This window comes from Eschrichtius robustus, chromosome 11 (genome assembly GCF_028021215.1).
Source record: "Eschrichtius robustus isolate mEscRob2 chromosome 11, mEscRob2.pri, whole genome shotgun sequence".
NCBI classification, from domain to species: domain Eukaryota; kingdom Metazoa; phylum Chordata; class Mammalia; order Artiodactyla; family Eschrichtiidae; genus Eschrichtius; species Eschrichtius robustus.
Window position 1 is genome coordinate 19,394,535 of NC_090834.1, and position 17,449 is coordinate 19,411,983.

General features: G+C 33.2%; 1 protein-coding gene across 1 annotated transcript in view; it reads left to right on the forward strand.

The window, feature by feature from the left end:
- Positions 1–16,710, forward strand: part of CUL5 (cullin 5) — a 99,627-nt gene extending 82,917 nt beyond the window's left edge. The window contains exons 12-19 of the mRNA XM_068555696.1: positions 1,887–2,019; positions 3,060–3,191; positions 6,317–6,440; positions 6,746–6,921; positions 7,488–7,649; positions 8,409–8,527; positions 9,154–9,277; positions 13,175–16,710. Coding sequence (XP_068411797.1) covers positions 1,887–2,019; positions 3,060–3,191; positions 6,317–6,440; positions 6,746–6,921; positions 7,488–7,649; positions 8,409–8,527; positions 9,154–9,277; positions 13,175–13,369 — 1,165 coding nt within the window. The 3' untranslated portion in view covers positions 13,370–16,710. The remainder of the gene's footprint in view (positions 1–1,886; positions 2,020–3,059; positions 3,192–6,316; positions 6,441–6,745; positions 6,922–7,487; positions 7,650–8,408; positions 8,528–9,153; positions 9,278–13,174) is intronic.
- The last annotated feature ends 739 nt before the right edge of the window (positions 16,711–17,449 follow it).

Genomic DNA, 17,449 nt, shown 5'->3' on the forward strand with positions numbered 1-17,449 from the left:
ATAGCGATATGTAATTGGAATCATAGAGAAAGGAAAAGGAGGTATGAGCTATTGACCAGAATTTTTTCAGATTGCCAAAAGATGCCAACTTTTGTATTCAAGCAATTCTTTGAATCTCAAGCATGATAACTACAAATTAAATCATTCCTAGGTACATCATAGTAAAACAGCTAAAAACTGGAAAAAAACAAAGCAAAACACAAAAAGCCAGAGATCGGGGGAATGACACAATACCAAAGAAACAACAATAAAAGACTGAAAACTGTCTTCTCAACCTGTTGAATTGGAGGAAGGGAGATAGACCACTGCAGTTATTACAGCAGTTCACACAGAAGCTAGGCATTGGCAATGTGAATAGATTGGAGGAGATGGATAGATTCTTATGAAGTAAGTTAGTGGTCTTTATACTTGCTATATCTACCTCAAGATATACAGAAAGAATTCCCAAGAGAATGCCAGTGTAGGTACTTTTAAGGAAATCACTTTCTAAATCCTCAACTTCCACATCTACTTTTTTCTGAAATTGAGCCCTCTGGTGGAAGTATTGCAGTTTCTCCTTTCACTTCTCCTTTCCAGAATTACTCTTCCCTATTTTGTAAAGAAAGGCATATCTCTCTTCATTCTTACTATGGTATGTGCCTTGAATTGTAAAATGCCTCCAAGTTGTGTAAGAAAGGAATATTTTGAAATAATTGGTATTGTTGTACAGAAAATGAATTTCTAATGACAAGATATTATATCCTTTTGCAAAATGGTTTCTAATTATTTGCTTTCAACACAATTGATAGCTAATTTGATCCATTATTAAAAAATAACTTTTTTTGTTAGATCAGTATGTGTTTTTTAGCAAATAACTCAGGAGGTGCTTAGTGAATTGAGTAACATTATAAGAAAAGCTTCTTCTAGTCCTGTCTGTTAACTTAATGTGAATAAGATTTTTTTAGGGAAAAGACATAAATTTATAAATACAAAAAGTAGAAGTAAAATTGATGATACCCTGCATTCATAATTGGGAGGGGAAAAAAAGTTTCATCCACCTCATAGACAAAATTTTGCATATGCATATGTTTTATATACACACACAATATAATTATGTTGTTTTGCTAAGTTATGTACTTATAATAATTTGGACAACTCATTTCTGATAACAGTTGAATTTTATCTATACATACTAAGTTTTAAAATGTTGAATTTAAATTTATTTACATATATAGTTTAGAAAAGTAGGATAAAGAATAAATGAAAGACTTTCAAACATAAAATACAATACACTCGTTTTAAAGTTTTGTTAGGAAAGTGAAATAGAGATGTAAGTTCATTGTTTAAGGAAAGTTTGTTTACAGTTTTTTTTAATGGAGGATGATATATATCATATCACTGTGAAATTTAGGTTACATTGGCTATGTCTCAAAGAGTGAAGTAACAGTTTTAACATATATTGATTGATGTTCTGAATCAGATCGTCAAAAACAGGGGAGAATGCTACTTGTGTAGCATCTTGCAAATAAATCGAACACTGAGCGCTTTAAAAAAAAAGTTTTAAATGTTAACTTATAAATATGCAAGGATTTACACAGTTTTTCAAAACTATTTTAGAAGCATCTTAATAAAATCTTTTAAAGATCATTGGCAAAGCTGCCACTAGAGTGAGGCAAGGTGGCACGTAGGTTACAAAATACAAGGAGGTCTCACTCTCAGTGTTCTCCAAGTGCACTTATGGGAACCTACGAGTGAGTGCCTCCTTAAACTATGCACCCTAGATGTAGACATGCTTACCCTAGTCCCATGGGATCTATACAACATAAGAAATCTGTGAAAAATTGGCTTTAGAAAAACTACTTGCAGATTCAATCATTTTCATCAACTGCTTTTAATTTGTTTTTTAGGGTGGGATTAAAAACTCAGCCTGAATCAAAATGCCCTGAGCTGCTTGCCAATTACTGTGACATGTTGCTAAGAAAAACGCCATTAAGCAAAAAACTAACCTCTGAAGAGATTGAAGCAAAGCTTAAAGAAGTGGTACATAAATTTTTTTTAACTTGAAATTTTAAAATTATCTTTGAATTTGTGTTTTGCTTATAAGGCTTTCTGTGATAGCCTCAGTTGTTTTTTTTTTTTAACGTATATCTCTAAGCAGCTAATATTATGAAATTTTACCAGTGCAAGATCTCTATAGAGCAGTTATTTTTCTTACTGAAAATTTTTATTCTGTAGCTGCCAGAAGGGAAATAGTATTTAATTCTTCCCCTTTCTTGATTATTTTTAAAAGTCAATTAAATTCTAGCTCGTATTAAAGGACAAAAAAAGGGAAAATGGAGCTAGCTGGTGGTATTTGGAATGATATTAGAGAGACCAGGAGTTTTTCACTTTTTTCTTTTTGTGAGATTCCAAAATAGATAGCCAGGGATAAATGAGTGTAGATAAAAAGTTAGTTGCTTTCATATTTATTTGTCTCTGCTTGTTATTATATGATATAAGCCAAAGACATCACATCAAAGAGGAAAAAATTAGTAAGTAAAGATACAGAGAAAGTATAGACAAAGAGGGTTAGTGGGGGGAATTCCATGGCAGTCCAGTGGTTAAGACTGCTTTCACTACTGGGCCCAGGTTCAATCCCTGGTCAGGGAACTAAGATCCCATAAGCTGCATGGTGCAGCCAGCGAAGTGGAGGGTGAGGTGGGGGGTGGGGTGGGGGGTGGTTAGAGAGAAGATTAGTGTCAGAATAAAGTGAAGAAGAAATGTAGAAGAAAAAAATGGGGAGGAACCATTGATTTTCATGTAAAGTTTTATCACATTTTATATAAAATCTCAAAAATTAATGTTTTTAAGAACTAAAAGGTTATTTGGTTACAGTCTCAAATTTGCTAACTTCTAAAGTATTAAAGTATTGTAGTATTTCAGGACTGGTTATTTTTCAGAGATGGGCAATTTAGTAAGCCTCTGTCTGTATTTGCTTATATAAATTTCTGAATTTTGACAATTGGGGATGTAGAAAGGTCTAAATGAGAGGGATGGCTAAGAGAGTATGTAAATTGAAAGTAACTTTTTTTTCTGTACAGCTCTTGGTACTTAAATATGTACAAAACAAAGACGTTTTTATGAGATATCACAAAGCTCATTTGACACGACGTCTTATATTAGACATCTCTGCTGATAGTGAAATTGAAGAGAATATGGTAGAGTGGCTAAGAGTAAGTAAAATTTTAAAAAATATTTGGTTTTCTTAAAATAGCACATGGTTCATATGTGTGCTTAAGTAATGCATTTTGGTGATATTGTTAATATTGAAGAAATATGGAACATTTTAGAAGAATATAGCATCAATTATATAAAATAAAGTATATTTTCTTAATGAAGACTTCTGGTGAAGCACCTTTGCTCTTGCTTTGCTTCTGTTGTTTCACTCTTTTGTATCTCCACTCTCATTTGAACTGACCTTAACTAACGGACAAATCGTTTCATTTTTAAGATGTTTTTAGTACTAAATATTTAGCCATAGAGATGTTGGTAAATAAATACATCGATTAAGGAAAAAGAACCCATAGGTAAAAGGTGATGGCTTATTTAGTTTAATCAATGCTAATTATGGCTAAATTCCCATGTTAAAATATTTTAAGTCTGTTCCTTTCAGTCCATTTTAATGGAATTTGAGTTAATTAGTATAACATAAATGAATATGTCTTTCATTTATACATATGGTATTATATATAATATTACATTAATATATGATAATAAAACATCTATTATAATGTGTATAATTATATGTTTGTTTTTTTTTTAAAGTAAGGTTTAATTTATTTATTTATGGCTGTGTTGGGTCCTCGTTTCTGCGCGAGGGCCCTCTCCAGTTGCGGCAAGTGGGGGCCACTCTTCATCACGGTGCGCGGGCCTCTCACTATTGCAGCCCCCCCCCCCCCACCCCCCCGCCGCGGAGCACAGGCTACAGACGCGCAGGCTCAGTAATTGTGGCTCACGGGCCCAGTTGCTCCGCGGCATGTGGGATCCTCCCAGACCAGGGCTCGAACCCGTGTCCCCTGCACTGGCAGGCAGACCCCCAACCACTGCGCCACCAGGGAAGCCCTACATGTATTTTATATATATTTTTTTCATTTATATGTGTATTTCAAATTAAAGATTTGCAGATAGTGCTGTTTTGCCTGGTAGTGTGGGATAGTAAAAATTACTGTGCAGGTGATCTTAATATTAACAGTCACTGGGGAAAATTACTGTTTTGTGACTTTGAAATTTTTGTCAAAATATTAAAAACCTCTTATTATCTGTTACAAGTATATAGGAGAAAGAAAAAATTAGTAAAATTAATATGTATTTAGTACACTGTAATTTAAAACATAAACTTTCAGATTTAAAGTGTTGTATTTCTTTGAAAAAACTGCTATTGCAATTCACATGTCTGATATTGTATCTAGACTATATAAAGAACTCTTACAACTCAACAGTAAAGACAACTCAGTTAAAAATGGGCAAAGAATTAGAATAGACATTTCTTCACAAAAGATATATAAATGTCCAATAAGTGTATGCAAAGATGCTCAACATCATTAGTTATTAGGGAAATGCAAATTAAAACCACTGGCATAGCTGAAAATTCAGACAATAACAGATGTTGGTGAGGAAGAGGAGAAATTGGAACCCTCATGCATTGCTGGTAGGAATATAAAATGGTGCAGCCACTTTGGAAAACTGACGGTTCCTCAAAAAGTTAAACATAGAGTTGACCCGGCAATTCTACTCCTAGGTAATTCCACTCAAGAGAAGTGAAAACATATGAGCACACAAAAAATTGTACATGAATGTTCACAGCAGCATTATTCATAATAGCTGAATAGTGAAAATAACCCAGAAGGTCAGTCAGCTGATAAATAGATAAAATATGGTTTATTCATATAATGGAATATTTTTGGTAATAAAAATAAATGAAGTGCTGATATATGCAACAATATAGATGTACTTTGAAAATATTATGCTAATAAGCAAAGAAGCCAGTTAGACCACATACTGTATGATTCCCTAATACAAAGTGTCCACAGTAGCCAAATCTGTAGAGACAAAAAATAAATCAATGGTTTTCAGGAATGGAGGAGTGGGGGAACATGGGGAGTGACTGCTAGTAAGTATGGAGTTTCCTTTGGGGATGATGAAAATGTTCTAAAGTTAGATAGTGGTGATGGTTGCATAACTCTGTAAATATACTGAAACCTGATTAATTGTACACTTTAAAAGGGCAAATTTTGAGGTACGTGATTTATATCTCAGTAACGCTGTTACTAAAATGAAGAGTAGTTTGACTAGTACTTGCCTTCTTGTCATGTAACTTACAAGTTACTTAGTGAGCACCTTTTGTATACTTTGAAGAGTTATACTCTGTAAGTTTGGATCAGCTTCCAAACTTTTGTCTTTTGGTCTTTCAAAGTCGTGGAAGTTTTTGCTGGCATCACTTCCTCTTCTTAATTTTTTTGTCACTACCACTTTTCTCATTTATGTTGATAATTTGCCTTCATTAAGTTCCTTGTACCTGCATATTTAGACTCTTCAGCATTGGCGTTATCAACAAACATTACAACCACGGTTAGCTCTTTCTTCAGAAACTCCATTTGTGTTCTATTTTATTTTCATTTCCAACATTATTCCCTTCCTGCCTGCCTGCCTGCCTGTCTGCCTGCCTCCCTCCCTCCCTTCCTTTTCTTTCCTTTCCTTTTCTTCTTCTTCTTTTTTTTTTTTTTTTTGGTGTACTTTTATCATCTTTCTTGACCAATTACCTCTTTCAGTTATCTGTTTTTGTAAAATGTCATGTGGATTTATCAGTGGAAGACATGGATGCAACAAAGCTACATGCTTTGCTGTCTGTGGGTGAATTGAATAAACAGATGACTAACAGATTTTGAAAGAAATATTGTGATTGGTCACTGATATGATGTGCTCTGTTATTTGTTAGTGATTTGTAGATTGAGGAGCTAGAAGTGAAATTTGTGCTTTATGCATAACTCACGTTTAATATATAATGGTAATTGAAAGTTGAATAGTGTTGTTGGGGTACTGGTGTTCTTTAACTATACTGTGGTAACTGAAATTCATGGATATTGGAATCATGCACAGAAAACCAGGATTGCCTGTATATTCTGTTTAGGTTCTAAGAATCAAATTTAATAGGTATTAGATTATAAACATTCTATAAATATAAGAGAGAAGAAGAATTTTGTATTAAAGCATCTAAAACTTAGTTTTCCATTAAAATTTTTCCTAATACTATATCAGATTATATATTATTTATTACTTCTTCTGTCTTTGGTTTTCATAGGAAGTTGGTATGCCAGCAGATTATGTAAACAAGCTTGCTAGAATGTTTCAGGACATTAAAGTATCTGAAGATTTGAACCAAGCTTTTAAGGAAATGCACAAAAATAATAAATTGGCTTTACCAGGTATTACTTTATAATTACATACATTTTTTTAAACATTTTACAAAAGAATATCTTTGTTTTCTAGTAAATTAAAAATAAAACTAAGCAGTAATAGAGACAAAGATGTTTCAAAGTCCACATTCCTTGAAAATATCCTACAAAACAGAATTTAGATTTACTAATTCTTATTTTGAAACAGAAAGACACTTTTAACAAAATCTTTAGAGTCTTATTTTTCACCAAAGCTTATCCTCTGTGTATGTATTTTGAATTTTACCCATTGTCAAGATTATTTGCTTTATATTTTCTGATATACTTTCCTATAGCTGATTCAGTTAATATAAAAATTCTGAATGCTGGTGCCTGGTCAAGAAGCTCTGAAAAAGTCTTTGTCTCACTTCCTACTGAACTGGAGGATTTGATACCCGAAGTAGAAGAATTCTACAAAAAAAACCATAGTGGTAGAAAATTACATTGGCATCATCTCATGTCAAATGGAATTGTAAGTAGATGGTGTGTTAGTTCAGATATTGGTTTGGCTGAAAATAGCAGGACTCCAAATAAGATTTGTTTAAACAAGATAGATCTTTCCTTCTCTCACAAGTGAAAGTTTGAGCAGGTTTAGTAGATCTGTTCCATGAAGTTGTTAGGGACATAGACTTCTGGTTACAGCACCATCCTTAAGGTATTCCCTTGCCTGTAGAATCCAATATGATCCTCTCACTATGTCTGTCTTCCAGCCCAACAGGAAGGGAAAGATGTGAGGGTATAGCTTCCTTGAACGGCAACTTCTAGAAGTTTCCCCCGTTAATTCCACTCAGATCTCATTGGCCAGAACTTAGTCACATGGCCGCATTTTTGCTCAGGAAAGCTGGGAGGTGAGCCTTTATTCTGGACAGTCATTAAAGTCTGCTAAAATTTTTATTACCGTGTAAGAAAGGAAGAATGGATATTGAAAGACAACTCGCAGTCTTTTTGTATATAATCTCATATAAGAGATATTATAGTAGATAGATGGTAATCATCATGAAGAGATTCTTATTTTTTTAACTATTTTATCTATTATAGATAACGTTTAAGAATGAAGTAGGTCAATATGATTTGGAGGTAACAACATTTCAGCTGGCTGTATTGTTTGCATGGAACCAAAGACCCAGAGAGAAAATCAGCTTTGAAAATCTAAAACTTGCAACTGAACTCCCTGATGCTGAGCTTAGAAGGACTTTATGGGTTGGTTTGTTTTTATGTTTTTTGTTTTTAACATTGCATCCTCTCACATAGCAGGAAACATGTGTTGGCTTGTGTTATAATAAATTTATGAATTCATAATACTCAAATGACTTTTAAGCAAGAAAAATACACTAGTGAGGTATTTATGGAAAAAAAAATTGAAAATAAGCAAGTTACTAAGACAGAGAATGGCAAGAGAGAGAGAAAGAAAGAGATTGAGTTGGTATTTAAATGTTGCCTGTGAAGAGCATGACCAAAGATTTCATATTGAAAATGTGTTCAAAGATTTTTATGATAACCAAAATTCTAAGAATAAGAAGACTTTGGTCCTTTTGAGGCCCTGTAAAATGTACTTATTAGCCTCCTGTTCAAAACTACATTTTACCTCCTACTCCATATGCCTGTTAAAAGTTCCAAAATAAATTATTACCTAGAGAGAAACAGCTGATTTATAACCGGCAATGGTGTTTGCTGTGGTCACATATGACCAATCCCTCTAGTTTGTTGTTGTTGTGGTTTTTTTGGTTGTCTTATTGTAAAGAGAGCATTTATTGCTTCCTCATAACCAACTCTTTTCTCCTCATTCTCTTTCCTCATTATGCATTTACATTGTTATATTCATGGAAGTACCAAATAAAACTTTGAATTACGAATTTGTGCTCATAATTTTTTCTCACCTATATTGGTCATGTTGTAGAATTGATCTTGGTGTTCCATAGTGTTTATAGAAGCTAATTGTTTTCTCTTTACTCTTCATAGTCTTTAGTAGCTTTTCCAAAGCTCAAACGGCAAGTTTTATTGTATGAACCTCAAGTCAACTCACCCAAAGACTTTACAGAAGGTACCCTCTTCTCAGTGAACCAGGAGTTCAGTTTAATGTAAGGTTTATGTTGATTGATCTAAAATAAAAATACCTTGTTTGAATTTTAATGTTTTATTTTTAGCAAAATAATTTTCCTTACATGATATTTAAAACATCTGTATGCTGTCATCACTTTAGATTTATGCCATTTAGTTTATTGAACATATTAATGAACTAGAGATGTTTATTATTTCTTTACATATTTTTCATGGATACGTTTCGGTGTCTGACATACTATATTGCTTTTCATCTTTAAAGTAAACATCCTTTTGCACTCTAAAGCAGCTTTATCCACACAGATATCCACACTGGATTCCTTTAGATCCAGTTAGAAGATAATGTTGAATTACAACCACGTATCTTCAATTATCTAATCACTTTCATGGCAATATAAATTATATTAACTTTGTTATTACAGGGAGCATAGTCACACTTATTAACAGAGCTTTTATCATGTTTGAGGGAAATCATAGGGTTCAATTTAATAAAGCTCCATGTTGGTTATTTGTTACTTTTCCCTTAAACAGTGTTGGATATTAATTTTTAGACTATTTCTAAGTATTTTCTCTTAGACGTTGTTGCTATAATATGATGTTTAAAAGGGCTTTCACTGTAAACTATTTGATTTAATGTTTTTTATAGAAAAAATGCAAAAGTTCAGAAAAGGGGTAAAATCAACTTGATTGGACGCTTGCAGCTCACTACAGAAAGGATGAGAGAAGAAGAGAATGAAGGAATAGTTCAACTAAGAATACTGAGAACCCAGGTTTGTAATATTAAGACAGAATGTCTAAATTTTGAAAAACTTTGTTGTTGTTTTTTTAATCTTCAAATCTTTTTTTTAAATTAAAGGAATGTAGGTACTCAGACTTTTCGTACAGAAGAGCTAATTTTCAATTTACTGAAATTTAAAAATTGTATTAGTAACATTCTCTTAGTTGCTCAAAGAGATGTCTATATGACTTGGTGGTCTCTGGTAGGTTCTGTTGGTTGGGCAAAACCTTGGTTTTAGGTTAGACTTCTCTGACTGCATGTCAAAGAGAATAAATGTATATCAACAACAAGTACGATTCTAGGATTGAGTATTTAAAATGTAATTTTAACACTTCTAATTCCATTGTAATGGGAAATTAGGGACACTTTAAAAACATATTTTAAAACTAGGATTATACCTTCTGAACATGATAAAGAATACCTATTGCAAACTAATGTATGACTGTTTTAACTTTAGAAATAGTCTTATTAAAACCAAGTTGTCCCACTTTTACTGTTTTCATTTAATATTGTTTGAAACTATTGGCCAATGCAATCAAGCATGAAACAAAAAAGAAGAAAAGATTAAAATTTTTCACTACTTGTAGATCATATAATATGATAAAGGAACAGAGAAAAGATAAATAAAAATCAAATGCTTTTCTATTTAGCAATAAACAAATAAATAAATTTAAGAAAATAAAAGAAGAAACCATAGAATTCACAGGCATTTCTTTAAAAAGCAGTGTGTTGGACCTGTATGAAGAGAGGGGCCTTTGCCTGAGAGATTCAAAAGGAGATTTGAATAAATAGAAAGATCATGTTCCTTTTTTTCTTACTAAATTTTTTAATTGAGGTATAACTTACATAAAATAGAATACATATTTCATAGTTTTCAGTGTGTTTTGCTAAATGTGTATACCTGTGTGACCATCACCTCAATTAAAATACAGAACATTTCTATCACTCCAGTAATTTCCCCATGTCTCCATTCAGCCAATCTCCCCCTTCAACCCACCTGATTCCTATCACCATTGCTTTGTTTTGCCTGTTCTCGGTCTTCATATACATGGAATCAGACAGTGTACTCTTTGTATCTGGCTTCTTTTTAACATGAATTACCATTTGTTGTTTTTTTTTTTGGCTGCTTTGGGTCTTCGTTGCTGTGTGCGGGCTTTCTCTAGTTGCGATGAGCAGGGGCTACTCTTTGTTGCAGGGCGCGGGCTTCTCGTTGTGGTGGCTTCTCTTGTTGTGGAGCACAGGCTTTAGGCGCACGGGCTTCAGTAGCTGCAGCACACAGGCTCAGTAGTTGCGGCACACGGGCTCAGTAGTTGCGGCACGTGGGTCCTAGAGTGCACGGGCTTCAGTAGTTGCGGCGCGTGGGCTCAGTAATTGTGGCTCACAGGCTCTAGAGCGCAGGCTCAGTAGTTGTGGTGCACAGGCTTAGTTGCTCCGTAGCATGTGGGATCTTCCCGGACCAGGGATCGAACCTGTGTCCCCTGCATTGGCAGATGGATTCTTAACCACTGTGCCACCAGGGAAGTCCGAAGTACCATATTTTTTAATGATAAGGCTGAATAACTTCCCATACTAGTAACAAGTCTACTGAATTTCATATAAAAATTCAACTAGGAATATTTTTGGAATTTTAAAAATTGATTCTCAGTTTTATCAGAAAGAACAAATAGATGAGAGTGATTGAGAACCTTAAAAAAATAAGGTGTTAATGGTGGTGGAACTTGCCTTGCCAAATATTAAAACTTATTAAAATATCTACAAAAATAAAATAGCATAACATACAGATTAATAGAAGAAAATAGCTCAGAATTAAACCTCCTGTGTAAGTGTAGATGAACTTTGCAATAAAGGAAATAATTTCCATGGCCCATGAAAAGATAATGTATTATTCAATAAGAGATATTGGAAAATTTTACTTCTGGGAGGAAAAAGCATGATATAGTCTTAGTTTATGGCTACAGCAGGATAAATACAGATGGATTAGAGTTGAGATATGAAGTAGAATGGGCAGGTATAGTCATACTATAAGATGTGCAAAGAAAATGAAGTTTTTTTGTTTTGTCTAAAACTGATTCATAATTATGCTCAATCCGCTAATCCAAGCTATCCCTTTAGGTAATGCTCAGACTTTCTTATTTCTCCCTGATTCTACTCCACCCATCCCTGTTCTTTGCTGTTTTCACAGATGGCATCTGCATGTATTGAGGTTGAGAGAAATTCACGTGACTTCATAGTGACAGTGAAGGGATTGTCCTATCTATACAGTTGTAACAGTGTTCTGGGTTTTTGGTCTTGTCAGCTCTAGAGTGCTTTATCTGTCATCTCTAGAGTGCTTTATCTGTCACCTATGGGAATTTGACTTTCTATTGCTATCTATTGCTGATGTCTGTAGCAGATGAACTATGGTTTATTCTTTTTCCAGTGGGTAAGGACCACGTGGCCTCTTTCCTGTTCTGGCTGCCTGTCCTCTGCTCTTACTGAGCTCTTGAGCCCTCTGAGCCTCTGCTACATCTTCTTTGTGGCACTTGGCCTACATGGCACACTGTTATCATCTGCTGTTACAGGTGCCCTCTCCTGACACTGAAGGCCCTGTGGCAGGTCCTTTGGCTCTAAACTCTATCTGCATCATATGGGAACTGAGAGAAATTCAGGAGGGCAAATTACTTCCATCATATCATGCCACTTTTCAAGTGACCTCCAACCTATTAAATGGGGCCAGGGCCAGAACTCCTCTGTTTTTCTCTTAACATCTCTAACACAGCCATCTTCACCTCTACCAAAGCTAGAATAGGAGAAATTGGAATATTTACAGTTGTTTCTCTCCTACTTACTGGTTTCTGTAATGTACAAGTGCCTGTAGGGGGACATACTTTTTCCATCTTCCTTCTTTCTTTCTGGACCCTTGACATAAACCCCTGTGATCAAGAGCCTGGATCTGGACATACTGACATTGGGAGTAATTCACCTGACCTCCTAGTGGCAGTGTAGGAATCCTCATATCTGTACAGGGGAAGTTGAAGGTATACTTTTCTCATACTGAGTAGTACCTGACTCCCAAGCCTTATTGCCTTGTAGCCAAACTCCATTTTCAATGTTAAAAAGCAAATATTGATTCCTTTTTTGTTTTCACATTTCTTTTATAATGAATTCTAACTTCCACTAAGGCAGATGAATGCCTTTTGTTGACTAAGCAGACACCTTGTACTGGAAAAGGCAAAAGAGAAAATATGTAGTAATTTTCTAATTTTCCTTATTAAAAGAATAATAGTAATTAAAGAAATCATCAAGGAAGCTATTGATAAAATTGATTTAGATGAAAAGTGCTTACTCCTACAGAAAGTTAAAACCATTTAATTGAGTCAGTACAAACTGAAGATACTTATAACAAGTACAGTTTATTAATCTGATAAATTTATAAAGAATAGTAATTATTAATTTTTGAAACAGACAGCAACTGGCCTCTACTGCTATACAAAGAAGTAACTGTGAATACAAGGGAAAAAGTATGTGTAAGGGGTTTGTTGTATCTTAGTTGATAGTTGATTCTTAACACAATACCAGGTTATATACATATTGTGTTCACAGGTAAAATAAACTTTTTAAATGTACATAGTGTGGATACGAAGGAATGAAAGGAAATACACCAAAACCTTAAGTGTGATTTTCTTTTCAGCAGGGAAGTTATGGGTAATTCTGTTTTTCCTCATTTTTAAAAATCTCCATAGTATGCAGATTTTATTTTTCAGAGTGAAAAAAAGATACTGGTCTCAAGATTAATCTAGTGATTGCTAATCATTTGGATAGGTATTGGATAGAAGATAAAATACATTAAAAGTCATTTTTTGTTTTGTTTTACTTAAAATAATTTTTCATTTTTATTTTTTTCTTTTAGGAAGCTATCATACAAATAATGAAGATGAGAAAGAAAATTAGTAATGCTCAGCTGCAGACTGAATTAGTAGAAATTTTGAAAAACATGTTCTTGCCACAAAAGAAAATGATAAAAGAGCAAATAGAATGGCTAATAGAGCACAAATACATCAGAAGAGATGAATCTGATATCAACACTTTCATATATATGGCATAATTTTGAATATCATGGACAATATTAAGAACCCAAATTTTGGAGTGCTTGGGCAGAAAGTTCTTGCAGTTTGTGCTAGAGGAAGGTTTATTTGGACTTTGATTACATAAATATTAAAATCTCTGCCTTACCTAACAAAACAACTATATTTTGCCAGTCACATTAGTTAGCATGGTGGCATTCCCTTCATGTTGCACACTCTGTTTTAACAGCATGCCGTTTTGTGGAGAAACTTGCATTCATGAAGAGCCCATTATGAACTTTTAAAAATCTGATTTATACCCACCGGAAGAAATACAGTTGGGAAGGGTGAAAGTGGGGTTCTTGTTGCTTTTTTTTTTCTTTCTTTTTCTTTTTTTCCTCTCTTACAAAAATGTACTTGCACAAGGAAGGATCTTCAGATGTTTGTGTGCTGAAAAATGCTGTTAACGTTTGTTTTAAAAAATGCAATTAAAACTAGAAATAGCACTCTTGGTTTCTTTTGATCAAAAGAGTGAGCTGGTCTACACAACATTGGGACAGGGCAGATATAGGTGAAAAGATAAGTTTATAATGGTATCAAATTATATGTTCAAACACTGCTTCAGTATAGCAACTGGATTTTAGTGGTGACTTAAAAATGGTATTAAATTTTTCCAACTAAAAAACGTTGGCTTTCTTTTAAGCAGGAGACTACTGTCTTAGTTGTTTATTGTTAAATGATGAAGAGTTTTTAAAATCTTACATGGCTAAGAGAGCTTGTTTTGAAAAAGTGAAGCTCATATTAATTATTATTTTAATTGTTTAAAAAAATGTATGGAGATAGGTCGATTGCAGAGTCAAAACAGCAAAACAAGCATATTAAGTGTTTACTAAGACACTTAATATTTATATACTTAATATTTATTATGCCATATTCAAATTTATTAAAAACAAGACAGAAATCTCCTGCTTTAATATAATACAGTTATGTAACTGACCTCTTAATCTGTAGCATAGAAATATTTTGACATTTTAAAGTCTCATGATTAGGGATTTATAACCTCAGGTTTCTGGAAAGGAAGACATTCTGTTTTAAAAAGTAATAAGTATCAGTCACCTAGGAGGAAGAGAAAAACCACAACATAGACCTGAAAAGCATAAGCAAAATTGTTGCAATCTTAATATGAGCAGTACACTTGCCAAATATATGTACATATATATTTATATATTTTAAAAGTAAACATTTAAAAAATGTTCAGAAGGCAACACTTACTTACCTTGTTCCTTTTAGTCAATCCAAAGTAGCAACTTACTAGTTGCTGGCAACTGAATACCCAGAGTAATGGAGATTTTAGGACTTGAGGACATGAACAACTTAAAAGAGAAAAACTTACTCCCCATTGGGAAAGAATGGCTCAACATGGATTTTATTCATTGTGGTGCACATTTCAAAGTTTCTTGCAAATTATTTTATATTTTATTTGATATTAAGTAATATTTTAAATTATTTTGATGATAGTAGGAAATGGAGTGCCAGAGTGTTGAAAGGCGTACAGTATTATTACAGAGTGCTTAAAAGCATTTCATGGAATCTGTCCCCAATCCCAAGAGACTTTGTGAGCTGCCTGTTGAAAGGAAGGACAGCAAATTTAAAACATTTAAGGTTTTGCTGGCTGTAGTCAAAGGCCTATTCTGAAACTCATAGGAAATTGGAATTTTGTTTCTAATTTAAAATCTTACATTTGAGCTCTAAGGTAGCATATGTCAGTTATTAGACCAAGCATATTGTGAAGGTTAATCTAAATTAGCGCTCACTGTTTTCTCTAATTAGATGACTGTTAACAATGGGTAAATTCAAAATTTTTAAGAACTGATAATTTGGTAATAATTGTGGCCCTTATATTTAACAAATAGTTTGGTATTGGCATATTTGCTTGTCCGATACAGGAGCGCCAAAGGAGGAAGCAATGGAAGGAAAAATTACAGGCCATTTCTTAAAGTTTAAGATTTGTTGTTGTTTTAAACCAGAATAGTTCTCAGAACTTTTTTTGGAATTTCTAATCTTTTTTTAGTCATTTAAAAATGAGAGCCATGATGTTTTGATTTATAAAGGCAAATTTAATGCAAAAGTGGGTAACTCTAAATCCATAGCAAAGTTTTCTATTAAATTTTATAAATTTTTAAATTGCTAATTATGTCCTAATTGTATTTTGGGGAATAGAACAGCAACAAATACTGTAGACTTACAGTTTTCATCATTTTGTTCATTATGTATAGAAAAGTTTATCTGACTACTTTTTGGTGTTTATGAAAACCATTTAGTTGACAAGGTGCCTATACCATTGTTGAATTTTCTTTAGATATATTTTGACAACAGATTTGCTAATTTAAAATAAAAGGATCTGGAAAAAAAACTACCAGCAATTTGCTAAAGATACAGAATCACAGTTAGTATCCTTTATTACTAAGTCCCTTTTCTCTAATGTGCACTTAAAATTAGTGCTATCTGAGCAGGGATGAACTCTGACATAGTTAAGGGGAAAAATATAAACATATATATGCATATATTTTTTTCATGAGCAGTATGGCAATAGGACACTTCAGAGGTTAAGATTTGAACATTCCTCTTCTAATATAAAGGTGGAGCCATCTTGAAAATGTTAACCTTTGTTGCCATCTCATTGCCAGAGTAAGTAGATGTGAAACAAAGACAAAGTGAAAATACAGAACAATTTTAATGCTTACAATGAGTTAAATATTTAGAGTATTACTGTTCTAATGATTTAATGAGTATCTTGAAATAAATTCTGAAGTCTTCCAATTTTTACATTTATTGGAGGGGTCCCTGCATTTTGGCAAACTTTAAGTCTCTTTCTCTTATTTTGTGCATAAATGTTAAAATTTCCAAAAATGAAATGTTAGCTTTCTTATTTTTACCTTTTATTAAATTTAATACAAACTATGACAGGAGCAGTTTAAAAGTATTTTGTATTATTTGCAGTAGGATGTCATTGGCCCTGCTCAAAGGGTAAATTTTAAAAATTCAATTTGGGTGAAAGTTTTGCTAGTTTTCCAGAAAGATTTGCTATCTTAAACTCAAGCTTGTTTTTTCTATTTTCATGTAAATGACTGGGATGCTATCTTATAAACTCTTCCAATGTCATGTTTGTGAAATAAACATTACAATGAGAGCTTTCCTGTCATCTACACTATATATGTTGTCTGGAGTGTTGAACAAATTCGAGTTCCTAAGTTGTAATCTATCCTCGTATATACAGTTTTGAATGTGTGCCACTACATACTGAGATGATAATGCTGTACAATTTTAAATGGTAGCAGTTTCTGTATGCAGTAGGCTGAAATATTTTGATGAACTGCTTAATTTTTGGATTTTATTTTTTAAGTTGTATAATTTATTTTCTTGCAAAATAAAAACGTAATATAAAAGCTTTCACCTATCAAGAAAATGTTGATGTTCTACTGTAAAATAGTTTCTAAGAGTTTAGTTAAAATTTTTATAATAGGTATATTTATATATTTAATTATGAAATAGTAAATCTTAGCCAGCCTTAGGAATCAGAAATATGAAAAGGAACCCACTTATTTCTTTTAAATTTCAAAATCTAGTTCAAAATGAAAGCTAACAGGAATGTAGCTTTTCCATTGATGATGGCATAGGGCTATCATGCCTGGAAGAGGTCAGAATTTTCAAACCTGAAAGTGATTAATGCATTCATTCATCCGTTTAGATAGGTCATGTCATAACCAAAATTTAAATTTTATATCAGACAAAAGTAAAAAGTATAAAACAAATTATTTCATGTTTTGTATATTTTTGGAAGTTTGTGAATATTTAAATTTCAAAGCTAGAGATAGTTGTAATAAGGTTATGAAGATGGACTGTGCCTTAGTCTTGGTGGTTGTAACAAAGTACCATAGACTGCATGACTTATAAACCAACAGAAATTTATTTCTCATAGTTCTGCAGGCTCAAAGTCTGAGATAGAGTGCCAGCATGGTTGGTTCTGGTGAGGAACCTCTTTCAGTTTGCAGACTGCTGACTTCTCACTGTGTCCTCACATGGTAGAAAGAGGGTTTAGAGAGCTCTGGGTCTCCTTTATA